The following is a 26386-nucleotide window of genomic DNA, read 5'->3' as shown; positions in this document are numbered from 1 at the left end:
GCAACTTCTGTTCCACTGATTAATTGTCCTGACTGTCAGGAAATTCCTCCTTAGTTCTAAGTTGCTTCTCTCCTTGTTTAGTTTCCACCCGTTGCTTCTTGTTCTACGTTCAGGGGCTTTGGAGAATAGCTTGACTCCTTTTTCTTTGGGCAGCCCCTGAGATGCTGGAAGGCTGCTATCCTGTCTCCCCTGGTCCTTGTTTTCATTAAACTAGACATAACCCAGTTCCTGCAACTGTTCTTCATATGTTTTAGCCTCCAGGCCCCTAGTCCTCTTTGTTGCTCTTCGCTGCCCTCTTTCTAGAGTCTCAACATCCTTTTTTTATATCATGGTGACCAAAACTGGATGCAGGATTCCAAGTGTGATAATATATTTGATATATTTTTCAGCATTCAACCAAGGTGTTTTTTATGTTTAATGTCAGTATGAATGACATATCCATCACTTGTTTTTCATTTTGTACACGTGCCATTATTATTATTATGAACGGGATCTTGGAGTCCTGGTGGACAACCATTTAAACAGGAGCCAGCCGTGTGCAGCAGCTGCCAAAAAAGCCAACACAGTTCTCGGCTGCATCAACAGAGGGAGAGAATCAAGATCACGTGAAGTGTCAATACCTCTTTATAAGGCCTTGGTAAGGCCACACTTGGAATCCAGCAGTCAGTTTTGGTTGCCACGATGCAAAAAGGATGGTGAAAACGTATGAAGAAGCGTCACATGAACTGGGCATGGCTCGTTTAATGAAAAGAAGGACCAGGGGAGACAGGATAGCAGCCTTCCAGCATCTCAGGGGTTGCCACAAAGAAGGAGGATTCTCCAAAGCACCTGAGGGTAGAACAAGAAGCAATGGGTGGAAACTAAACAAGGAGAGAAGCAACTTAGAACTAAGGAGAAATTTCCTGACAGTCAGAAGGGTTGTTCAGTGGAACAGAAGTTGCTTCCAAAAGTTATGAATGCCCCAAAACTGGAGGTTTTTAAGGAGATGTTGGCATCCAGGATTGTATTACTGTTGTTATTGTTTTTGTTGTTGTTATTATATTCACACAAAAACAGTAATACACAGCAAACGAGATTTATATGCTGGATTTCATATCAATATCACAAGTCGAACATTTCCCAAGTGTCTAGGACTATATTATTATTGTTGTTATTGTTTATTTATTATTATTATCATTATTATTACAGTGATCCCTCTATTATAGCGAGGGTTCCGTTCCAAGACCCCTCGCGATAATCGATTTTTCGCGATGTAGGGTTGCGGAAGTAAAAACCCCATCTGCGCATGCGCGCCCTTTTTTCTATGGCCGCGCATGCGTAGATGGTGGAGTTTGCGTTCCCTGCCGCCCACGCAAAGGGGAAACCCTGATTCGGCTCCTCGCTGCTGCTGCGCTACCGAGCAGATCAGCTGCTGGGCGGCCGAAGGAACCTTCCCTGGGTCTTCCCCCTCTTGCTGGCGGGCGGGCGAGCAGCGGGCATCAGCGAGGAGCCGGGGTTTCCCCTTTGCGTGGGCGGCCGGGAAGACCCGGGTTGGGGGTTCGGGGGGGTGCTGGGAAGCCCCCTAGGCCGGCTGCGACCTTTTAAAACAGCCGCGCCGCTTCCCAGCTGACTCCCGAAGCCAAACCCGGAAGTGGTTTTTTTAAAAAAAATTAATATTTTTAAAAAAATCACGATATAGCATTTCGCGAAGATCGAGATCGCGAAACTCGAGGGATCACTGTATTATTATTACTATTATTATTACTATTACTACTACTATTATTATTATTATTATTATTAAATTATTATTTAGTCTCTATTTTTGAATTTGGAAGTAAAATAAAAACTTGCAAGGAGAAGAAAAAGAACGCATTTACCTTCTCGTAATATTTGACCTCATAATCCAAGATGTTCCCGGCTGGGGGTTGGATGAAGGGCCAGGCCAAGGAGACCCCGCTGGGACTGACGGAAGTTTGCTGGATCTCGGTGACGGGCTGGGGGACTGGCAAGAGAAAAAGAGCGGTGAGGTGGAGGTTAGGACCAGGGTTCCCTCTAATTTTTTGGGGGTGGGTGGGCGGAAAAGTATAGTGTCTGAGCGGCACAGAAATAATAAATAAATAAACAAACAAACAAACAAACAAATAAAAAACCCACCCTGTTTTGCCTCAGAGAATTTCAAAATAAAATACTGTGCTGTGTGTCTATAACAGTGAGCTCATAATAGGGCAACTCTATCAATATCAAAATGCCACTTAAATAGTTGAGCTAGTTTCAAACTAGATTTTGATTTTCTTTCTCTCTTCCTTACTCCCATTCTTTTTCTTTCTCTTTTCCTTCCTCTCTTTTTTCTATCTGTTTCTCTCTCTCCCTCTCTTCCTCTCTCTCTCCTTCCCTCTCACTCTTTCCCTCTTGGCTTCTGGGCAGGTTTGGAAAACTCTGAGTTGATGATGATTTTTAAGTGAGCGATTGCTCACTGCTCAGCTTAGAGGGAACTATGGTTAGGACTGCCTTATCTGGACTGCAAAAATCAATGTGACCACTAGATGGGGCCAGAGGAGAGAGACAGAGACACCAGGTCCTTGCTGCCATCTGATGTTGGCCCTGGGAACTGCAGCCCTGATAGCATAACTTCACCTAACAGATCCTCCTTTCCATACTAACCCTATAGATAGGCTTCAAGTTACAATGGCTTGCTTAGTGACTGTTCGAAGTTACAACATATCTGCAAAGGGGACATATGACCTCTGCTCAGGCCCTACCTGGGACAAGCCAAACCGAGTGATGCCGTTCCTGGTGCCGACCTACCGTCCTTGTTGATGGTAATGTTGATGGACTCCGAATGGGGCGGGTTCTGGCTGAGATCGGAGACGCCGTTGACAGCCTGGATCTGGAAGGAGTAGGTGATGTAGGGCTGTAGACCCTCCACGGTGACCGTGCGGTCCACCAGCCCCCGAGATCGGGGGGCATAGGCAAGGCGGGCGCACTCCTGGCAACTCTGCCGTTCGGGGCACGCGTGACAACTGAGGTGGTACGCGACGTCATCCCGGCCCCCATTTTCCAAGGGTTCGCTCCACTCCAGCATGGCCACCGAACCATTGATTTTTGCCACGATGCTGCGTGGGGCTGATGGTGTGGCTGGGGGGGGGGGAGAGAGAGCAGGGTCAGCCTGGGAAACCCTTGCCTCCCACTTGTTCTGTGCACGACCCTCAGATCAAAACCCCTGACTCAAAAATCCTTTATTTTATGAGTAAATCAAACTCTTCATTGATATAAGTGCACATAACGAAAAGCAGATTTTAAACAGCCAGGAACAAGGGAGCATTGTCTCCTTAGAGCTAAATTTATTTATTTATTGGATTTGTATGCCGCCCCTCTCCGTAGACTTGGGGCGGCTAACAACAATGATAAAAACAGCATATAACAATCCAATAATAAAAACAACTAAAAACCCTTATTAAAAACCAAACATACACACAGACATACCATGCATAACTTGTAATGGCCTAGGGGGAAGGAATATCTCAACTGCCCCATGCCTGGCGGTATAAGTGAGTCTTGAGTGGTTTACGAAACAAATGTCCCAGAAAGGCTCCATATTCAGCATAATCAGGATTCATTTATCATTTAAGCATATGAATTTTGCTCACCGAAGTCCCAGCCAACAGACCTCCAGCGGAGAATGAGTTTTATTGAGGCAGAAATCATGGTTTTAAAGCCTTGTTCACTCACAGCCCCCAGTCTCACATCTCTTCCATTGAACAACATTGAATCTCCACACCCAATTACCCAAGATCCTTTGCCTTTATACTGCGTGCAAGTGACATCACACCCCAAAGAGGCTAAGTCTATACACTAATACCTTTTACTATGCAACTCCTCTCACTTTCTGAGCAATCTCCTATAGCGAGGGTCTATCCACTGACTTTCCACTTTCATGTCTTCCTCATTCTCTGACTGGGACCACTCCCCCAGTGTCACTTCATCGCCCTCTAGTGGTTCCTCAGGCCACTTTCCCCCTCACTGTCGCTCTCTGCTTCATCTGGCAACCCCCCTGGTCCAGGGTATCCAGAGGGGCCTGGCTCATCCTCTTCAGAATCTGACATGACCAGAGGTGGACAAGGATCACTCACAACACCACCCACCCCAAAAGAACCCACCCAGCCCTTGTTCTCCCACCAAAAATACCTCCACCCACCCAACCACCACTCCATCACCCCCCCACCCCCAAGTATCTTCTCCACCCATTCCTCACTGTCTTAAGCCCCCAAAAGACCCTACTCCAGTGGCAGGCTATAGCTGGTGTGGGGCAATATGGCATCCCGGTAGCAAAAATGGAGCTGCGCTCACAGCTCTGGCTGACCGGCGGGCATGCATATATGTTGACACGAGATTCAACTTCTGCGCATGTGCGGGAGCAAAAATATCAGCAAAAATCACTGAAATCTTACTTGCGTTGTGTCCTCACACAAGTTTTGGCTTTTGCCGCATGCACAGAAGGCAACTGTTGCGCCGACACGTGTGCGTCCACGCGCCAGTCACCGGGAACATTCTGGGAGCGATGGCAACAGGGCGGCCTTCACTATTTCCCCAGCCCCCTTTCCCCCCCAAAAAACCCACTCCCCTACCCTTGCTCTCCCACTCCCCCATATCCATCCTCCCAGCCTTCTCTCCCACCCCCAAAATACCCACTTTCCCTCTCCTAGCCCCTCCCCCCCAAAATCCTTCCATATTATATCCTGTATAGCAGAGGTCTTGCATAAAGAAATAATAATTACAGTATTTAATTCAATTCAATGTTATTGTAGTAATATAAGATGTTACACATAATGATTAATAAGACTATAAGATCTCAATACAAACCGATAATCAAAAAGGTTGATTTTCTTATTGGGCAATTAGAAATCGGGGGGGGGGGGTGAACAATAGGTAAAGAGCTCCAGGAAAGGGAGGAAGCAATAAGGCTTTAAATTAAAAGGGCACGAGAGATAATAACTATTTTGAAAGTTAAGACATGGTAGTTAAGTTGGAATAATTAAAAAAATGAAATTAATTGGGGTTAGAGCCAGGAGACAAAACTAGGTTAAGCAGCAGCACAGATTGGTAACATTTCCCTAGATTAAAGTTATTTATATAGAAATGATATAAAATGATAATAATTTTAGGAGAAACACCACTAGTTTGAAAATTTGGAATATAGCGTATTTTTCAGAGTATAAGACGTGCCGGAGCAAAACGGGGGAAAGAATCTGCTACCATTTATTCATCTGGCCAGTGTCCTTAGTCTGGTCAGTTTCAGCACATTGTTTTATCCCCTGGTTAGGGCTTTAAAAAAACCTTCTTCAGAGAGAGTAACAATGAAAGAGCTTGCAAGCTGGTAAACTGAGAACATTGTTAGCACCTGGTTAGGGCTGGAAAGAAACATTTGGAGCAAGTCAGAGCAATGAAAAACCCCTGCAAAGACTTAGGGCTGGGAAAACATTCTTTGCAGAGAGAAACCATGAAAGAGCCTGCGAGGGAAGAGCTGGGAAGGTTGTTAGCAGCTAATTAGGGCTGGAAAAAAAGCTCCATATATAAGGGAGGAAAATGGTGCATCTTATACTCTGAAAAATATGGTCATTTAGATCTGGGAGTTGAAGTCCAAATATCTTCATGTTGCCAAGGTTGGGAAACACTGGTTTAGATGAATGACATAGATAGGAAAACTAAACATTAAGGCAAATTACCGCAGAAGCGATAGAGAGGTTGAATGTATATTTGCAAACGTGTGTGCTTGTTTATTTGTTTTGATCATATTTTTGTTTTTTACTTCAGTGTTTTTTTAAGTGTTTATACCTAATAATAATAATTTTTTAAAAAGAGGAATTGCAGAGAAAAATATTTTTTTTTTAAAAAACCCACTCCACCCAGAAAAACTCCTCCACCGATCCTTATTATCCTACTCCCACCCCAAAAGACCCCTCCACCCAACCCTTGGTTCTCCCCCACCCCCAAAATAGCCCCCTCCCACCAGCTCTTGCTGCCCTGCGGCCACTCACTGGAGCACTGCTTGGTGACGGGCTCCTTGGTGGTCCGGTAGAAGCCGATGCGGCAGGAACACTCGCCGGCACCTGGGTAGGGGGACATGCTGAAGGCCGGGCAGAGCTGGCAGCCCCCGTCCCCCTGGACGGCCTTGAACATCCCCGCCGGACAGGCTGTGGAAGCAAAGGGCGAAAGGAGAAAGGACTGAATTATAGTTAAGGGTCATTTTATTTACAGGTTGAGCCTCGACTTACGAACAGTGAGCAATAGCAACAGCATTTAGACTTTTAGACCATGGTGCTTTTCCAGCCCTCTCCCAGCGGTTTACAAAATCAGCCTCTTGCCCCCAACAGTCTGGGTCCTCATTTGAGGAAGGAAGGACGGAAGGAAGGACGGAAGGAAGGAGGGAGGGAGGGAGGGAGGGAGGTAAGCAAAGAAGGAAAAGGAAGGGAGGGAGGGAGGAAGAGAAAGGAAGGAAGGAGGGAAGGAAGGAAGGAGGGAGGGAAGAAAGGAAGGAAAAGGAAGGGAGGGAGGGAGGAAGGAAGAGAAAGGAAGAAAGGATGGAAGGACAGAAGGAAGGAGGGAGGGAGGGAGGGAGGTAAGCAAAGAAGGAAAAGGAAGGGAGGGAGGGAGGAAGAGAAAGGAAGGAAGGAGGGAAGGAAGGAAGGAGGGAGGGAAGAAAGGAAGGAAAAGGAAGGGAGGGAGGGAGGAAGGAAGAGAAAGGAAGAAAGGATGGAAGGAAGGAAGGAAGGAGGGAGGGAGGGAGGGAGGGAAAGAAGGAAGGAAGGAAAAGGAAGGGAGGGAGGGAGGGAGGAAGGAAGGAAGAGAAAGGAAGAAAGGAAGAAAGGATGGAAGGAAGGAAGGAAGGAGGGAGGGAGGGAGGGAGGGAAAGAAGGAAGGAAGGAAAAGGAAGGGAGGGAGGGAGGGAGGAAGGAAGGAAGAGAAAGGAAGAAAGGAAGGAGGGAGGGAAAGAAGGAAGGAAGGAGGGATGGAGGGAAGGAAAGAAGGAAGGAAGGAAGGAAAAGGGAGGGAGGAAGGAAGGAAGAGAAAGGAAGAAAGGATGGAAGGAAGGAAGGAGGGAGGGAGGGAAGGAAAGAAGGAAGGAAGGAAAAGGAAGGGAGGGAGGGAGGAAGGAAGAGAAAGGAAGAAAGGAAGGAAGGAGGGAGGGAAAGAAGGAAGGAAGGAGGTATGGAGGGAGGGAAGGAAAGAAGGAAGGAAGGAAAAGGGAGGGAGGAAGGAAGGAAGAGAAAGGAAGGAAGGAAGGAGAGAGGGAGGGAGGGAAGGAAGGAAGGAAGGAAGGAGGGAGGGAAAGAAGGAAGGAGGGATGGAGGGAAGGAAAGAAGGAAGGGAGGAAGGAAAAGGAAGGGAGGAAGGAAGGAAGAGAAAGGAAGAAAGGAAGGAAGGAGGGAGGGAAAGAAGGAAGGAAGGAAGGAGGGATGGAGGGAAGGAAGGAAGGAAAAGGGAGGAAGGAAGAGAAAGGAAGGAAGGAAGGAAGGAAGGAGAGAGGGAGGGAGGGAGGGAAGGAAAGAAGGAAGGAAGGAAAAGGGAGGGAGGAAGGAAGGAAGTCAGAGAAAGGAAGAAAGGATGGAAGGAAGGAGGGAGGGAGGAAGAGAAAGGAAGAAAGGAAGGAAGGAGGGAGGGAAAGAAGGAAGGAAGGAGGGAGGGAGGGAGGGAGGGAAGGAAGGAAAGAAGGAAGGAAGGAAAAGGGAGGGAGGAAGGAAGATAAAGGAAGGAAGGAAGGAGAGAGGGAGGGAGGGAGGGAAGGAAGGAGGGAGGGAAAGAAGGAAGGAAGGAGGGAGGGAAGGAAAGAAGGAAGGAAAAGGGAGGGAGGAAAGAAGGAAGAGAAAGGAAGAAAGGAAGGAAGGAGGGAGGGAAAGAAGGAAGGAAGGAAAAGGGAGTGAGGAAGGGAGGAAGAGAAAGGAAGGAAGGAATGAAGGAAGGAGAGAGGGAGGGAGGGAGGGAGGGAAGGAAGGAAGGGATAGCAACAGCATTTAGCCTTATAGACCACTTCATGGTGCTTTCACAGCCCTCTCTAAGCGGTTTACAGAATGGGCATATTTGGCCCCAACAATCTGGTTCCCCATTTGACCCACCTCAGAAGGATGGAAAGCTGAGTCAACCTGGAGCTGGTGGGGAGATAGAGAGATAGATGATATAGATATATGGATGGATGGATGGAGATAGACAGATAGATAGATGGGTAGAAGAATAGGAGAACCCTGTATATACCCTGAGAAAGTTCCCAGTTGCAGCCCTGTAAGATTGCCCTTTGAACCCTGCCCCTTGCTCCAGCTAAGCCCCTCCCAAAAGGAGGCTGCCAGCACATTAAGACCCTCACCCTCGACTTCCAGAGCCAGGCTGCTTGAGAATGGCTTGAGTTGGACCCCTCCTCTCTTTATGAATGTCCTAAGAATGGCAACTCCCCCACCTTCACCAAGACTTGGCTCTTCAGGGGGGTGGCTGGGAGAGGGGGGCCACACCAGCCCCTGGAGAACAACCAGAAGACTGGCAATTCAAATGCCCCCTCCTCTCCCCTCCAGTTGGGGTCTCCAAGGGTTTTTGCCGGCAGCAACCTGCTCTGGGCTCTCCTCCCCCCTCTTGGCCCCCAACCCACCACTCCACTGGCTGCCAGGTTACCCTTGACCTCTGGATAGTTGGCATTCCTGGGGCTTCCAGCTCATTCCATCCGCCTATGGGTGGGAATCCGAGACCCCTGCCTGGCCCTACTGAGGAGGACAGATGCCGAGAACAGCTGCAGAACTGGGGAGGGTGGGTGGGCTGCCCTCAAGCCCACCGATGTCTACAAATGGGGACTTGGGAAAGCAGCCCCCCCCCTCGTGTTGTTCCACGCCACCATTCACTTCCGAGAGTCTGGTTTGGTCATCTGGATTGATCCACAGGTGCCCCACTGCCTATTTCTCTGGGGTGGGAGGGAGGAAGAATGCGCTGCCCCCCAACCACGGGCCAACAACAGATGAGCCGGGAATTAAATTAAATTAATTAAATTTATAAGCCACACAACTCCTCATGGGAAAAATAAGATTGCTTGCAGGAACTGAACTTACGGGTCCGAAAAGGTGGAGGGGGGCAGAGGTGAATCGCTATTAACACTGCTACCAATGCGCTGCGCATGCAGCTTCGGTTCTCTTGGGCTTTGCACGCACATCCCGGCATTTTCTTTTTCCTAAGCATGCTCAGGAGGGAAAAACACACTGAAATCTGGCGAGGAGACAGAGATTTTGGCGATTTTTGCTTCCATGTGTGCGGTAGAGGCAAAATTATCGCGTCCCCTTGTGAGATTCTGCGCATGCACACAAAGACAAAATATGAAAAATGATGGTGGTGCCGCAGCAGCCGTGTGCAAATTGTGCAATCTGGTGGCCTAAATGTAGAAGCTGACTTTTTTCACCCTTGAATATCATTTTGTTAGATAGTGCCCATCGGTCAAGTTTGTCAAGATCCTTTTTTTGGATGTGGAGACCAATAGAGGAACGGTGACTCGGTTCCTACGGCCGTCGGAAATATGTGTTTCCCATGGTCTTAGGTGGCCCCTGTGAAAGGGGTCGCGACCCCCAGGTTGAGCACAGCTTCTCTAAGGGAGGGCACCCACCCCCCAACGCCAGCCACCCTGGGAAGAGTCCAACAGGTCAAGGCCCAGAATCCCACCATGTCTGTGGTGGGCAGAAACATTTCCCCCCCCTCTCCCTCTTGATCTTTGGAGCCATCGCTGGTGTGGTGTGGAGCCTGCAGTCTCAGAGGCAGTCCACCTGTCCACCGCAGCCAACGGCAAGAAAGAGAAGCAGAGAACGGACCTCCACTTCATTCTGCTGTCCGGCCGCTTTCAGGGAGAAAACCAAAGGCCCGTTCGAATCCAGACTATGGGTAGTCCTCGATTTACGGCGATTCGTTTGGTGACTGCTTGAAGTTAGGACAGCAATGAAAAAAGAAGGGACTCAGGACTGTTTTGCAGACGGGCAGTGACAGAGCTGGAAGGGGACCCCATAGGTCAACTAGCCCACCCCATGACTGTGGTGACCCAGTCGTTGCGAACACTCTTGTGACCCTTTTGTGACAGAGACACAAAATTGAAGCAAATGACTCACATTTGTGACTTCTGCAGCCTCCTGACAAAGCAAATTCAACCGGGGGGGGGGGATTCACTTAACGACCTTAAGCAACTGCAAAGATTCACTTTGCAACCTTGGCCAGACAGGGGGTCAGATGCGGCAAAGGTCACTTCGGTAAGAGAAATTCAGGGCTCAGTTTGTGGTCGTAAGCCAAGGACTCCCTGTGAAGGGATTCGGAGGCCTCCGATCTCCTGGGCCAAGACAAACGCACCCCAGCCTTTCTGCCCCCCCCCACCCCCCCCATGCTCAATTCCTCACCTCTGCATTTGGTGCTCTCCTCCGAGGGCTCGTAGCCGGCCGAGCATGTGCAGTCAGTGATGGCCTGGTCCGCCCACTGGCCATCCTCCCGGCAGTACATGCTGAGCGGGCGGCTGCTGGTCTTGATAGCATTGGGCACGCACTGCCCGGTGACTGGCATGACCAGCTCCCTGGGCACCGTCTCCTGGAACAGGGTGAAGTTGACAGTGACAGCTGGACACTTCTTGTAGAAGAGCCGGACGGAGAGCAAAGCCATGCAGGCGCCCTGGTCCTGGAAGGCCAGGTAGAAGCCCGTCTTGGAAAGAGGTCCCACGCGCAACGTCTTGACGTTCACCTTCCCGGACGCCTCCATGCCGGGCCGCTTACGGGTGAGGTGCTCGGCCGCCACCGTGTCCACTTTGACGTAAGGGTTCTCCATCCAAGGCGGGAAAGTGGCCGTGGCCAAGTCGACATCGGCTTCGTAGAAGAAGACGTTGAACGTCTCTTTGCAGGCCCGGGTGACCCGTGGGATAGAGAAACACTCCACCACGGTGAAGCGCAGCTCGGCGTAGACGTAGGTGGCGCCTGAGCGGGGGACGAAGGTGGTGCGTAGCCAGTTGTTCTGGTTGGGCTGGTGGACTTGGCACACCTCGAAGGTCCGCACGCTGTTCTGCTCCTCGTCCATCCCACTTATCTCTTCCCACTGCAAGGGCAAAAGCACCAAGAAGAGTTAATGGCAGCTTCCACATTTCGGAAGGGCCCCCTTGTATTAGCAGTGCCATTTACGTGGCACTGTTACCCCCAGCGGCTGTTTTAAAAGGTGACAGCTGGCCTGGGGGGCTTCCCAGCACCACCCCGAACCCGGGTTCAGGGTTCGGGGGGATGCTGGCAAGCCCCCCAGGCCGGCTGCGACCTTTTAAAACAGCAGCGCTGCTTCCCAGCTGTCTCCTGAAGCCGAACGCTAAAGCCGAACTTCCGCGTTTGGCTTCGGGAGACAGCTGGGAAGCGGCGCGGGTGTTTTAAAAGGTCGCAGCCGGCCTGGGGGGCTTCCCAGCAACCTCCCAAACCGAACCCGGGGTTCAGCAAAATTTTGCCTCTTACGAACTTTGTTCGAGTTACGAACCGGCGTTCGGGAGGCTTCTGGGAAGCCCCGCCGCCCGGCTGTCACCTTTTAAAACAGCCGTGCGGCTTCCCAGCAGTCTCCGAACGCCGGTTCGTAACTCGAAAAAAGTTCGTAAGAAGAGGCAAAATTTTTCTGCACCCCGGGTTCGTATCACGAGTTGTTCGTAAGACGAGGGGTTCGTATCTTGAGGTACCACTGTATTATCTATTATCTATATATTATCGATTATCTATTATTATTCACAAAAGAACAGTAATACACAGCAAGTGAGATTTATACGCTGGGTTTCGTGTCACAGATTGAGATTCTGTCAATGTTTATTGTTTCCAAATGCTGAGGTCTTTTGGGGCAGCACCCACAATACATAATCTTTATGATGTTTTTTCCTTTAAAAACCCCCAGAAAAAGACATACAAAATGTATGCTAAAGCACCCCACCCCCGCAGACAGAATAATAACAAACCTCTTTTACGTTTATTTTTCATGTATTATTTTTTCATTTTGAACTCCTTAGGAAAGTTTCCTCCTTCTCTGCCAGGCTGAGAATCCATCCTTTCTTTCTTCTTCCTGAAGGACCAGACGGCTTTGGTCTTCCGCTTTCAAAACCATCCGGCCGGATCGGAGCTGACATTTATTCTGACTTTAGTTTAAATTTCTTACATGCAGACGGTGAATATCCGCCAGGGATATTCAGCAATGCCTGGCGGATTTCTCCCCCTCCCGTAATGATCTTTCCTTTAGGTATCATTTTTTTTTAATTTTTAAATCCATTACAAAACACCTTCTACACATGTTACAACACAAAAAACAGTCAGTCATATATAATCCAAAAACTAAATTTCAAATTCCAAACCATATAATTTCGGTATACATCACACTCCCAAACTTCGACTTCTAGTTTTGTATCTGGAGATCCAAGTTTCTACTAATTGATTTCACCATTATTTTCCTTTTAACATTGTTAACTCAATATCATTGTCATCTTACAATTCTAAATAGACCGTCCTGCCTATTCCCTCTTATACATTTTTCTCTAAAAAGAAGAACCTCATGTTCTGGAGACCTCACAATCTACAAAAAGAGATGGATCAAATGGAATGGGTCCAAAGATGGGTTGCAAAAATGGTGGAAGGTCTTAAGCATAAAACTGATCAGGAAAGCACCCCCTCCTCAAGAAGCCTTCCCTGGACCCAGCCATTCTTAACAACTATCGGCCAGTCTCCAACCTTCCCTTTATGGGGAAGGTTGTTGAGAAGGTGGTGGCCAATTGTCTAGGCCCTCAACAGTCAGGATTCAGGCCCGGCTACAGCATGGAAACTGCTTTGGTCACTCTGATGGATGATCTCTGGCGGGCCCGGGACAGGGGTTTATCCTCTGTCCTGGTGCTTCTTGACCTTTCAGCGGCTTTCGATACCATCGACCAGGGTATCCTTCTGCGCCGGCTGGAGGGGCTGGGAGTGGGAGGCACTGTTCTTCAGTGGTTCTCCTCCTACCTCTCCAGTTGGTCGCAGTCGGTGTTAGTGGGGGGTCAGAGGTCGAGTTCAAGATTTCTCCCTTGTGGGGTGCCTCAGGGGTCGGTCCACTCCCCCCTGCTATTCAATATCTACGTGAAACCGCTGGGTGAGATCATCCAAGGGCATGGGGTGAGTTATCATCAGTACACAGATGATACCCAGTTGTACATCTCCACCCCATGTCCAGTCAGCGAAGCAGTGGAAGTGATGTGCCGGTGCCTGGAGGCTGTTGGGGTCTGGATGGGTGTCAACAGAGTCAAACTCAACCCGGATAAGACGGAGTGGCTGTGGGTTTTGCCTCCCAAGGACAATTCCATCTGTCCGTCCATTACCCTGGGGGCGGAATTATTGACCCCCTCGGAGAGGGTCTGCAACTTGGGCATCCTCCTCGATCCACAGCTCACATTAGAGAAACATCTTTCAGCTGTGGCGAGGGGGACGTTTGCCCAGGTTCGCCTGGTGCACCAGTTGCAGACCTATTTGGACCGGGACTCACTGCTCACAGTCACTCACGCCCTCATCACCTCAAGGTTCGACTACTGTAACGCTCTCTACATGGGGCGACCTTTGAAAAGTGTTCGGAAACTTCAGATCGTGCAGAATGCAGCTGCGAGAGCAATCATGGGCTTTCCCAAAAATGCCCATGTTACACCAACACTCCACAGTCTGCATTGGTTGCCGATCAATTTCCGGTCACAATTCAAAGTGTTGGTTATGACCTATAAAGCCCTTCATGGCATCGGACCAGAATATCTCTGGGACCGCCTTCTGCCACACGAATCCCAGCGACCGATTAGGTCCCACAGAGCTGGCCTTCTCCGGGTCCCGTTGACTAAACAATGTAGTTTGGCAGGTCCCAGGGGAAGAGCCTTCTCTGTGGCGGCCCCGACCCTCTGGAACCAGCTCCCCCCTGAGATTAGAACTGCCCCCATCCTCCTTGCCTTTTGCAAACTCCTTAAAACCCACCTCTGCCATCAGGCATGGGGGAATTGAGACATCCCCCCCGGGCCTATACAATTCATGTATGGTATGTTTGTGTGTATGTCTGCTTTAATAACTTTTTTAAAATGTTTTTAAATTATTAGATTTGTCTTGAATTGTTTTATTGTTGTTGTGAGCCGCCCGAAGTCTACGGAGAGGGGCGGCATACAAATCAATCAAACAAACAAACAAACAAATAAATAATGAATGAATGAATGGAAGGGGGGACATGATCGAAACATTGCAATATGTGAAAGGGTTAAATAAGGTTCAGGAGGGAAGTGTTTTTAATAGGAAAGTGAACACAAGAACAAGGGGGCACAAACTGAGATTAGTTGGGGGAAAGATCAGAAGCCAAGTGAGAAAATAGTCGTACAGTAGATGCTTGGAACAAACTTCCAGCAGATGTGGTTGGTCAATCCACAGGGACTGAATGTAAACAACACCTGGGATAAACATATATCCATCCTAAGATAAAATATCGGAAATAGTATAAGGGCAGACTAGATGGACTGCCGTCCACCTTCTATGTTTCTATGTTCCAATATAACCTTCTCCTAGTTATTTAAAATAATAAAATAAAAAACAAATTCACTATTAAAACCAAATTAATCAAGAAGAGAAACCACTGTTGCCAATCCATACTTTTAAATCTTAATTTCTAATATTCTAATCCTAATACATTTATAATAAAATTAACTTCTTTACTTTAGATTAGTATCTATTCACTAGTTCTCACATTAAATTCTTTATTTCAAATCAATCTAACATTCTCCATTTAGTATTAAAAATTCATATATTCTCAATCATATTTCCAATTAATATTCAGCAACTTAACAATTTAACAATATTAACTTTTACCTTCTTTTTGCATTTTTAATTTATAATTCATTTTTTGGAAAAATCATTAAATCTTAATGATCTTTCATTATAACCCCCCCCCCCCATTTGAATTAAATAAATTGCGTTTAATCGGGTGGCGATCTGTTGCACAGCACCCCCCCCCCCTGGGGCCAAACGGCTCACGGTTGTTCTGAAAAATGTGGTTTTTCTAAAACTGGCATTTGCCAACTTTGGCAACTTGGCGAAAACCACAGAGGTGGGTGTCACATGGGCGCACCTGCGTTTATTGTGCAAATCTTTCGGCTGTCGAGTCTTGCCTCAGTTTTTTCTTTCTCAACTGTCTCTCCCCCCATTCCCCCCCCCACACCCATGGGTGGCACAGAGTGCAAATCCCATCATTCCCGGCCCACAGCCCCTAAAGACCTGTTGCCCGCTCACCTGGCCATCGTCCGCAGGGTAAGTGGTCCATCTGAGGTCGGCGGTTTCGAATTTGGTGTTCATGAGGTTTTCTGAAAGGAGGAGGGGAGAGAGGTGAAGCGTCCCGAATGCCCCTCGGTGCCTATTTTGAGTGCCCCTCGGTGCCCAACCTGATTGCCCATTGGTGCTAATCCTAAATAACCATTGATGCTATTTTGAATGCCCATCGGTGCCCATCCCAAATGCCTATTGGTTCCCAAAATGTCCATCGGTGGCCTGTCTTGAATACCCATCGGTGTTCAAACTGAATGCCCATCAGTGCCCATTTTGAGTGTCCATCAGTGCCTGTCTCTACCTTGTGTGCCAATCCCAGAGGATGAAACCCAGCTTCGTAAAGGCAGATTTAGCAAAACGTAGTCAAAAACTTTTTAAAAACTTTTTAAAAATGATTAGCAAAAACCACGTTGAATCGATAGGGTGACCACGTGAATCTGCAAACCACCCACCCATTGAATCAGACAGTCCTCAACTTACAGCCATTCATTTAGTGACCATTCCAACTTACGACGGCACTGGGGAAGAAAGGGTCTTGCTTGGCAGACTTACAACCGCTGTGGTATTACGTGATCAAAATCCAGAATCTTTGCGACTGGTATGTACTGATGACAGTTACTTATGAGCCACGCGACTGTTTGACGAGCAAAATCAACAGATTCGCTTAAAAAGATCTCAGCAATGGCAAAGCTTCACTTAACGACCCGCCTTGATTCAGCAGTGGAAATTTGGGGGGGGGGGGAGGGCTGATTGTGCGGTCGTTAAGCCAAGGATTCCTTGAACAAACGGCCGAATAGTTTTCCTCGATGCCAATTTGACCACGTTCCTATTGCCCGGCCGGATCAACCCTGGGAGGGAAGGTGGCTTGCCTTTCGCACACACAACCCTTCTCCTGATCCTCCTCCCAAGCTTGGCTCACTTTCTAGATCTCTGCATTCTCCCCCCCGCCCCGCCCTTGCAGGAGAAATTCCCTGAGTCAAGGCGATTATGCAGAATGAAACCACAAAGTCTGCCAATTCTGGGCACATTGCATGCATGTGACACACACCCCACAGACCCCCCCCTACCCCCACCACACAGCCTTGGCTGTCTTCCCCCCACCCCATCCCAGGATCCTGGGGACATAGTTGGCTTGGGCGATGGGGTCAGAGGTGGGGGAATATTTATCAAAAAAGCCGGACCAGCGTCACTTCCCCAAACAGCTGCAGCCAACGCCCGATGGCAGGAAACCAGAGGCCCCCTCCCCTTGCCAGCCGAGCCCCCCCACCCTTCCTCCTGCTCCCCCCTCCCCACAGCTGCTTTGGCTCCTGGAGGGGGTGGGAAGGAGAAAGACCCCCCTTGCCGACGGGCAAGACCACTGAGGAACAGCCCCTCCCCTGGCTTTCGGCAAACGTGCCCCCCATTTCCCTGCATTTCTGGAGCCCCATCGCTCTCCAGAAAAGGGGGGCATATTTCCTGGCATAGCCCCCCCTTCTGACTGTCCAACTGGCTTCAAGCCCTCTCCCCTTTCCCCCTGAGCTGTGGAGGTGGGCTGGAGGACCTCAGAAACTAGGGGGGGTGTCGAGAGGGGAAGGGCTACAAGGCAGCCATAGGGGGTTGGCAAAATTGAATATGATGGGCACAACTGTATGGCAGGGATGGGCACAAAAGGGCTGCTTCCTGACCGGTGGACTACAACTCCCAGAATTGTAGGCAAAATGGCCGCTTTCTGACAAAATGACTGACTAGTGGACTACAACTGCCAGAAGGGCAAAATCTTTCTGACTGGTGGGTTACAACTCCCAGAATTGTAGGCAAATGCTGCTTTCCAATTGGTGGATTGCAACTCCAGAATTGTAGGCAAAATGGCCGCTTTCTGACAAAATGGCCGCTGTCTAACTGGTAGACTACATCTGCCAGAAGGGCAAAATGGCCACTTCCCATCGAAATGGCCACTTTCTGACTGGTAGAGTACAACTCCCAGAAGGACAAAATAGGCAAAATGGCGGCTTTCCGAATGATGAACTACAACTCCCAGAATTGTAGACAAAATGGCCCCTTTCTGACAAGATGACCACTTTCCGGCTGGTGGACTACAACTCTCAGAAACACAAAATGGGCAAAATGGCCACTGTCTGACTGATGGACTACAACTTCCAGAATTCCAAAGCCAGCAGAGCTGAATTTCCCAGCCAGCAGAGGCGGCTGGGGAATTCTGGAAGTTGTAGTCCACCCATCAGAAAAGCAGCCATTTTTCCTATTCACACTCCTCTCAGACTCCCCACCCGCATGGTCTCTCCCTCCCTTCCTTAAGGACCCCCCTCAAAATTACCTTCTCTAACCACCGTAATTCCCTGGCAATTAAAACAGTAGACTCCCCTGCGTCCCACCCACCCCACTCAAATGAATACTCTGAGGGGTGGACCTGCCGCAGGGAATTCTGGTAATGACAAAGCTGGGGAGGATTCACACACAGACCCCCAGGTCAACACAGGCAGGCAGGAAGCCAAAAGGAGCGTTCCAAAAGTGGGGGGTGGGGGCTAACAGAGAGACCCCTCCCACACCTGGGGGGGACATTCAAGCAGGAAGGCACCAAATTGGTAATGAGGCCTCTCTCTTCTAATTTTTCTATCCCCCTCAGCCCACTCAATGGCCCCCTCCCCGTTTCTCCACCATTCTCAATGCCCCCCTCCCCATTTATTCACCCCCCATGCTCATTCTTGGCCAAATTCATCCCGTCCAGAAATGACCGTTTGCCAACTGGGGGCTTCTTAGGAGAAGTGGGCCCTCAACCCACCCACCCTTTTTCCATCCTGAGGGAGGTTAAGAACCTCTGGGCCCCTCCCCAAAGATTTCCTCCCCCCCTCCCCGCCGGCTGCCGTCCCAGCCTGCGAAATGAGGAAGGCAGCCGCGCCCTGCAAGTGTTTCGGCAATGCCGCTTAATTAAATCTCGGGCACGGTGCCTGGCACGTCAATACGGCTTCAGTGTATTTGGAAAAAAAATCCATGAGGCGGAGATTTGAAGAACTTGAATGACTTGGGATCACGTCCATACGATAATTGCGATTGAGATGTGAAGTATGAGGAGAATTTAAAGAAAATCATACCAACGAAGTGGCGATTTTTATGGGGCGTTTAGTTATAATGAAATTGGGGATAAAAAAAGCAAAGGATGAATAAAAAAATTAAGGAGGAGGACGAGGAAGAGGAGAAACAGAGGAGGAGGAGACAGAGAGGAAGAGAGGAGGAGAAGGAAGAAGAGAAGGAAAAGAGGAGGAGAAAGAGACAGCGATGTAGAGGGGAGAAGAAGAAGAGGAGGAGGAAGAGGAGAAGAAGAGGAGGAGGAGAGGAGGAGGAAGAGAAGGAGAAGAGGAGGAAGAGAAGAGGAGGAAGAGGGGAAGGAGAAGAGGAGGAGGAAGAGGAGAAGAAGAGGTATTAGAAGGAAGGGTTTAGAGAAAGGAGGAGGACAACAACTATGGGGTCTTGATGATCTCTGAGCTCAGTGGTTTCCTCGCAGACCGTTCATGAACCAACTAGGGAATGTCACCAGTGCTAGACAATGCCTCCCTTCCAGCACTGATGATGTTCCCTAGTTGGGTCGTGAAAGGTCTTCAAGGAAACCACCCAGCCCAGAGAAAATCCCTTCGTGGAAAGTCCACCTTCCTGAAGGTAACTGAGATGCCATCATCACATTGGCCATCTCCAGGATGATCGACAGACTCCGAGCATCTTCGAGAACTCCCCCCCCCCCCGGATCCATCTGGGATCCACTCTACAGTTTACCTGCAATTTGGGATTCCTCAACCCAAAGTGATGGATGAGGACCTTTCCCTGGTGGCTCCTTACAGAGGCTAAGTAAGTTCTACCCTTGAAGAACATTCAGAGACTTCAGCCGGAGCAAAGTGCAGCGGTGCACACTATTATGGGTATGCCAAGGTCCACCCTTAGCACTCCAACTTTATGCAAGCTGCATTGGTTACCAGTTAGTCTCTGGACACAATTCAAGGTGTTGGCTATCACCTTTAAAACTCCTACATGGCTCAGGGCCAGACTAATTTACAGGACCGTCTTCTGCCTCAAAGGCCAGTAAGAGCCCACAGGATCGTCCTTCTTCGAGTCCCATCCACCAAACAATGTCAGTTGACAGGGCCTTCTCTGTGGTGGCTCTGAACCTGTGGAGTCAACTGCTCCCAGAGATCTGTACCATCTCCACCCTGCTAGTCTTTCAGAAAGCTAAGGACAGGCTTTTGCATGGTTTTTTTTTAAAGGTTTTATGTATTTTATAGTATTGTTGTTTTATTATTGTCATATTTCTAATATAACAACAACAACAACAGAGTTGGAAGGGACCTTGGAGGTCATCTAGTCCAACCCTCTGAACAACAACAACAGTTGGAAGGGACCTTGGAGATCATCTAGTCCAACCCTCTGCTTGGGTAGGAAACCCTCCTCTACTTCAGACAGATGATTATCCAACATCTAATTAAAAACTTCCATTGTTGGAGCATTCACAACTTCTGGAGGCAAGCTGTTCCACTGATCAACTGTTCTGACTGTCAGGAAATTTCTCCTTAGTTCTAAGTTGCTTATCTCCTTGTTTAGTTTCCACCCATTGCTTCTTGTTCTACCCTCAGGTGCTTTGGAGAATAGTTTGACTCCCTCTTCTTTGTGGCAACCCCTGAGATACTAGAAGGCTGCTAGAGCATAAGAAGAGCCATGCTGTATCGGTCCAAAGCCCATCGAGTCCAGCATTCTGTGTCCCACAGTGGCCCACTAATTGTCCATGGGGATCTTGAGCAGAAAGAGAAGGCAAGACCCTCCCTTCCCCTTGACCCCCAACAAATGGGACCCCAGGGGAACCCTGCCTGCCTCAACCAACATAGAGGCAGCACATGGACATCTGTTTCAATAACCACCACTTGGCATCCATGAATCTGTCTAATCCTGCCCTGAAGCTATCAAGGCGGACAGCTGTCATGACCTCTTCTGGAAGTGAATTCCATAAACCAATGACCCTCCAGGTGAAGAAATATTTCCCATAATTTGCCCTCACTTTCTCACCTGTGAGCTTTAGGGAGGGGCCCCTCGTCCTAGTATTGTGTGATAGAGAAAAGAATTTTTCTCTATCCACCTTTTCTATCTCATGCAGGATTTTATACCCTTCGATCAAGTCTCCCCTTCAACGCCGTCTTTCAAGGCTGAAGAGACCAAGGCAACCTGGTTTCATAAGGGAGGGGCTCCATTTCCTGGATCGTTCTTGTTGCCCTTTTTTACACCTTTTCCAGTTCCATTACAGTGGTACCTCGTGATACGAACCCCTCGTCTTACGAACTTTTCGAGATACGAACCCGGGGTTCGGAATTTCCCCCCCTCTTCTTACGAACTTTTTTCGCCTTACGAACCCACCACTGAGAACGCCGAACCCAGAAGTTCGTCAAAAGTTCGGGTTCAGGTTTGAGAGCATGCCGAGAAGCACCGCCGCCTGTCTGTCACCTTCCGAAACAGCTGGGGGGCTTCTCGGAGTTCTCCCGAATGCCGAACCCGGAAGTTCGGCAAAAGTTTGGGTTCGGCGTTCGGGTTCAGGAAGGCTGTCCTTCCTGGCTGGCTGAAACGTGGACTCCAGGAAGGACGTCTTCGTGATGTCAAAGCTCCAGCTCTGGAACTCCCTATTAGGTTTCCCCACCTCCGTTTGAGCCTCCCGACCGGCCGACAGCTCCACGGCTCTTCTGGGAAGGTGACAGCCGGGTGGCAGCGCTTCTCGGCGTTCTCCTGAAACCGAATGCCAAACCCGAACTTTTGCTGAACTTCCAGGTTCGACGTTCAAGAGAACGCCGAGAAGCCCCCCGGCTGTTTTGGAAGGTGACAGACGGGCAGCGGTGCTTCTTGGCGTTCTCCCGAACCCAAACCCGAACTTTTGCCGAACTTCCGGTTCGGTGTTCGGGAGAATGCCGAGAAGCACCCGGCTGTTTCAGAAGGTGATAGCCGGGCGGCAGCACCCAGCAGAGCGCCGTTTTTGCGATTTTATTTTGGACTTCCGAGATTCAGCTTCTGCATATGCTCAGCAAGTGAAATCTCGCACAAGGACACATGCGCGAGTGAGATTTGGAGGGTGGGTCGGTAGCGCTGAACAGCCACTTGGTGGTCTGAAATAGTTTAGGGTCTCCTGCTTAATTTAATTTGACTTTTATGCCACCCAATCCCGTGGGTCTCAGGGTGGCTAAGCAGCGGGTTGGACTAGAAGACCTCCGGAGGTCCCTTCCAGTGCTCTTCCAATCAACATTGAAATTCTTTTGGCTCTGTCAAGAGGAGCCGAGGCCCCTTCTCTGAATCCCACCCTCCCCCAGCAAGGAGACCGCTCGGCCTTCAGGACCCTCAAAGGTCAGAGCTCTGGCATCTGTACCCCCCTGCCCCGTGCACCCCCTGCCCCGTGCCGAAGCTGGACGACGTGGGAATCCAGGGTGTGCCCACCAAAGTTGGATGCCGGCGGACAGCACTGGGTGGGGAATGAAGTCACCCGCGGGCCCAGTGATGCTGGTTTCCTGCCTCTCAAAGAGCCAACGGTCTTGGGGTCATCCAGCGAAAGCCCTTGGCGTCCAGCCAGCACAGAGAGGGGAAGGCTGGAGACAGCGGTCATTTCCCGAAAAGACTAATTGACACAACGCACACACAAAACAATCTGGAGAGCTGGGTTCACCCATCCGCTTGATAGCAGATATAAAAATGTATAATCTTACATTGTTGGTCTGGTCAAGCGTCAGGGACTTTTTTCTTCTTCAAATAATGCATTGCCATTGGATTAAAAGGGAATCTTCATAATGGTTCCCATGTTTATTTGCATTTGAATCGAGTGCATTCAAGGTTTGGACTTATTTGGGAAAAGTAAACAGTATGATTAACATTTTTGGAAGTATCTGGGATTTTAACTGAGTAGATTAGGGAAGATTACTATATTGGAAATGACAGTGAAAATAAATAGATGAGGGAATCATCTCATATTGAGATGATCACTGGAAAAGTAGATTAGGGAACATTATTACACTGGGAAGGACAGTGAAATTAAATACTGTATTTTTCAGAGTACAAGACACACCAGAATATAAGACACACCTTAGTTTTGGGGGAGGAAAATATGGACAATAATCTGCTCACCAGGTATTCATCTGGCTAGCATGCTTAGTCTGGTCAGCTTCAGCACATTATTTTAATCCCCTGGTTAGGGCTTTAAAAAAAACTTTATTTGGGAGAGTAACAAGGAAAGAGCTTGTAAGCCAATAAGAGCTAGGAACATCATTAGCACCTGGAAAGAAACATTTGGAGCAAGTAAAGCAATGAAAAAACCCTGCAAATACTTAGGGCTTGGAAAACATTCTTCGCTGAGAGTAATAATGAAAAAGTTTGCAAAGTAAGAACTGGGAAGATCATTAGCAGCTAGTTAGGACTGCAGGGGGGGGGAGAGCTACATTCAGAGTATAAGACACACCCAAATTATCAGCCTCTTCTAGGGAGGAAAAACCTGTGTATTATACTCTGAAAAATACAGTAAATTAGGAAAGATTATTACACTGGGAATGACAGTGAATATAAATAGATTAGGGAAGGTTTGGACTTTTGATATCGGCTACCCACTTCTGTTATAAACATTAAAAACATTTTATTTTTAAAAATTTAATTGATGGTATTTTGTTTGGAGTAGTAGAGAATCTCCTCCCCAAGCAGGGGGTTGGACTAGAAGACCTCCAAGGTCCCTTCCAACTCTGTTTTTATTGTTGTTGTTGTTGTTGTTGTTATCTGTTAAAACCCTACTATGGATACCAGGTTCAATAGATCGTGCTGTCGTGATTGTGGGAAGCCATGGTTTAAGAGAAGCCAGGGGCTAAACCTTGCTCAAGTCAACCCTGGACGAATTCAAAAGGAACAGGAGCGAAACTTCAAAGATAAACTAGATTCTCATTATTATAAAATCCGAAGAGAGTTTTACCATAGGATAGAAAGTTAAAAGATACTTATGTTTTAATAACTAGCTACTTTTGGAGAAACTGAGACAAGAGAATTGAGAGTTAAATATTAGAATCCAGATGGTGAAGATAAGAAATGGTGGTAGCACTGTATGATATAACACAAAACTTAGTTATTATTAATATTAGCTCAAAACATATAGAACTTTTTTTTAAGATTATGTGTTGTACTATGAGAAGTTTTCAAAAAATTTAAATATATATAGAATCTCTATTAGCTATAAGATAAAATGATATTGGATTAATTAGTTTAATGGAGATATGAAAGTTTAAGACTTGGACAAATGTTTTATTCTAAGGTGCAGGAAAGATTTTACTTTTTTAGAGGTTTAACAATTTTACAATGTTGTATGCTTTTTTATTAGATGAAGAGATATAAGAGCCTCCATTGAATGATTAATAAGAAAAAGGAAAAAATATATATGGATATATATACTGCTCAAAAAAATAAAGGGAACTCTCAAAGAACCCACCCTAGATCTAAATGAATGAAATATTCTCATTGAATCCTTTGTTCTGTGCAAAGTGGGATGTGCACAACAGCAGGTGAAATCGATTGTCAATCAGTGTTGCTTCCTAAGTGGACAGTTTGATTTCACAGCAGAAGTTTGATTGGTGATTTTTTGCTTAGAATAGAATATAGAATAGAAAATACAGGGAACAGAATAAAATAGAATAGGCTATAGAATAGAATAGAAAATATAAAATAGGATAGGACAGAAAAATAATTCTTTATTCTGGTTTCAATTGTGTCAGTCTCAAAACTCAAGAAGACCCCTGAATGAGGAATCCCACTACCACCACCGCCACCCTCACTTTTTCCCCATGTCTGGAAAGTGGCCTGTGTCGGTCCTGGGTTCGATTTATGATGACCGTAACTCTCCCCCCTTTCTTTTCCCAGCTTCAAAACAGACTCAAATGGTGTTCTGACATCCCACCCCCACCTTTGCTCCCCAGCTTGGAGACAACAACCTCCTGCTGGGGGGGGGGGGGCGCATATAGGAGGCCCCCCCCACCCAAAGCCTGGGGCTGGGGCTCCCAGTTGAAGAAGCCGCTCGGGCCTGCAAAAGCAGCCATTCGAAGCGAGGAGCCCGTGAAGGGGGTGTTGGGGGTGGGTGGGTTGCAGTGGGGAGGGGGATTCTGTCTTTGATGGAGCCTGGCCTCCCTCTCCCACCCCTCGCCCAAACGGAGCAGAGGGATTATCCGCCTGGCTCAGATGCGAAATCCACCAGCTGCCTTCAAAGCCTCCTCTGCGGGTTCTTGGCTGTTGGAGAGACCCTAGAAAGCTCACGTTTGTGTGTGCATGTGTGTGTGTTTGTGTGTCTTGTCTTCAAGATAATCCATGCACCGGGTCCACAGGAACCCATCATCCCCAACCCCACTGCAATGCGCCATTCCGGGCACATTTTTGGATCAGGCAAAGCCTAGGTCGTCCTTCGCGAACGATCCCAATCGCGGGACCGAAACGACTGTCGTTATGCGATGTGGCTGTTGAGTCACAAAACCCAGTTTCGCAACCTTTGTTGTTAAGCGAATCCAGCCTTGTTTCGGAAAACCCACCGGAAAGGCGTTGATAGCACTGACCCCGTGACCCCGGGGGGCTGCAAGGGAGGATGCCATTTCTGCCAGCGGGGTGCAGGGGGGATTTCGATCCCACTGCTGCGGGGGAGGCCACAACAGTCATAACTGCGAAGACCGGACACGACTCGCTTCCTTGAACGGCAGGGATGCTTACAACGGTTGTTAAGTGCGAGGACCGGGGAGTGAGTCCCCCCGTTTGGCTCCGTCGTAACTTCCATTGTGAACAGTCGTAAATCAAGCATGACCTATAAGCCGATCTAATAAAGAATGAATCAACAGCCTGGGGAATCCCAGTAGCTGAAATGTTGTGTGTGTGTGTGTGTGTGTGTGTATTAAAGAGACATTTGGTAGGAGGATGGGCAGCAGAAAAGAAGGGGGGACCTGTGATCAAGCACGGGTAGTCCTCAAGTTATGACGACAATGGAGCCCAACATTTCCATCACAAAGCAAGAGAATCACTAAGTGAGTTTTCTCCTCATTCTTGGCACTGTCGATAAGTGCAACCGCCGATGTTAAGGGAGCAACCTGGTTGTTAAATGAATCCTTATTGTGGTTAAGTGAGTGACACGGTTGTTAAGTGAATCCTTGCAGTTGTCAAGTGAGCGACACGGTTGTTAAGTGAATCCCTGCAGTTGTCGAGTGAGCGACACGGTTGTTAAGTGAATCCCTGCAGTTGTCGAGTGAGCGACACGGTTGTTAAGTGAATCCTTGCAGTTGTCAAGTGAGCGACACGGTTGTTAAGTGAATCCTTGCAGTTGTCAAGTGAGCGACACGGTTGTTAAGTGAATCCTTGCAGTTGTCAAGTGAGCGACACGGTTGTTAAGTGAATCCCTGCAGTTGTCAAGTGAGCGACACGGTTGTTGTGAATCCCTGCAGTTGTCAAGTGAGCAACATGGCTGTTAAGTGAATCCCTGTTCTTGGTAAGAGAATCTCGCCGACTTTGCTCGTCGGAAGGTCTCCAAAGGGGAACTCCCTGGAAAGCTGCTGTGACAGCCGTAAGTACGAGTCAGTCTCCAAATGTCCAGATTTTGAACCCGTGACCAACAGAGATGCTTACAATGACCATTAAGTATGGGGGGGGGGGGAAACCCTGTCAAAATTCACTTTTTTTCAGTGCCAGTGGAAATTTTGAACCGGTCAGTAAACGAATCCTTGTTAAGTCAAGGTCTGCTTCGACAGGCCCTGGGACTCCGCTCCCAATAATCATGGTTTGTTCACCCAGCCTCCCTCTCTCCCCAGTACGAATCCTGGACAATGGTCCACACAAGACGGGAAGGACCAGGACGATGGGACAGGTGGTCCTTCCAGCTAAATAAATAAATGAATAAAATCCTGAACAATGATCCACCCAACATGCGAGGGCCCAGGATGATGGGACAGGAGGTCTTCCGGATCAATACAAGCAGGGAACCGCCCTCCCCATGCAGGATTAAGCCTCCTACCCACCCGCCCCACCCCCCAAACCCTCAGCAACAGCCACAGGCTGCGACATCATCATCCCCCCCAAGCCCCAAAGTC

At 48.4% G+C, this 26386-nt stretch overlaps 2 protein-coding genes across 4 annotated transcripts in view; both read right to left on the bottom strand.

Annotated features, from left to right (window-relative positions):
- LOC139175949 (asialoglycoprotein receptor 1-like) overlaps positions 1-26386 on the bottom strand; it is a 579489-nt gene that overhangs the window by 189785 nt on the left and 363318 nt on the right. The window lies entirely within an intron of this gene.
- Positions 1-26386, bottom strand: part of EPHB4 (EPH receptor B4) — a 47186-nt gene that overhangs the window by 17681 nt on the left and 3119 nt on the right. For 2 of the 3 annotated variants that reach the window (XM_070729129.1, XM_070729130.1), the window contains exons 2-6: positions 15261-15331; positions 10383-11064; positions 6015-6170; positions 2785-3114; positions 1857-1981 (exon numbers count right to left, since the gene is read on the bottom strand). In XM_070729129.1, the coding sequence (XP_070585230.1) occupies positions 1857-1981; positions 2785-3114; positions 6015-6170; positions 10383-11064; positions 15261-15331 (1364 nt within the window). Of the gene's footprint in view, positions 1-1856; positions 1982-2784; positions 3115-6014; positions 6171-10382; positions 11065-15260; positions 15332-15804; positions 15825-26386 lie in introns of those variants that run through there. The other variant, XM_070729131.1, reaches the window with a different exon arrangement.

This window comes from Erythrolamprus reginae, chromosome Z (assembly GCF_031021105.1).
Source record: "Erythrolamprus reginae isolate rEryReg1 chromosome Z, rEryReg1.hap1, whole genome shotgun sequence".
Lineage (NCBI taxonomy): Eukaryota > Metazoa > Chordata > Lepidosauria > Squamata > Dipsadidae > Erythrolamprus > Erythrolamprus reginae.
Note: the sequence above shows the minus strand (reverse complement) of the source record. Positions and strands in the feature narration are given on the sequence as shown.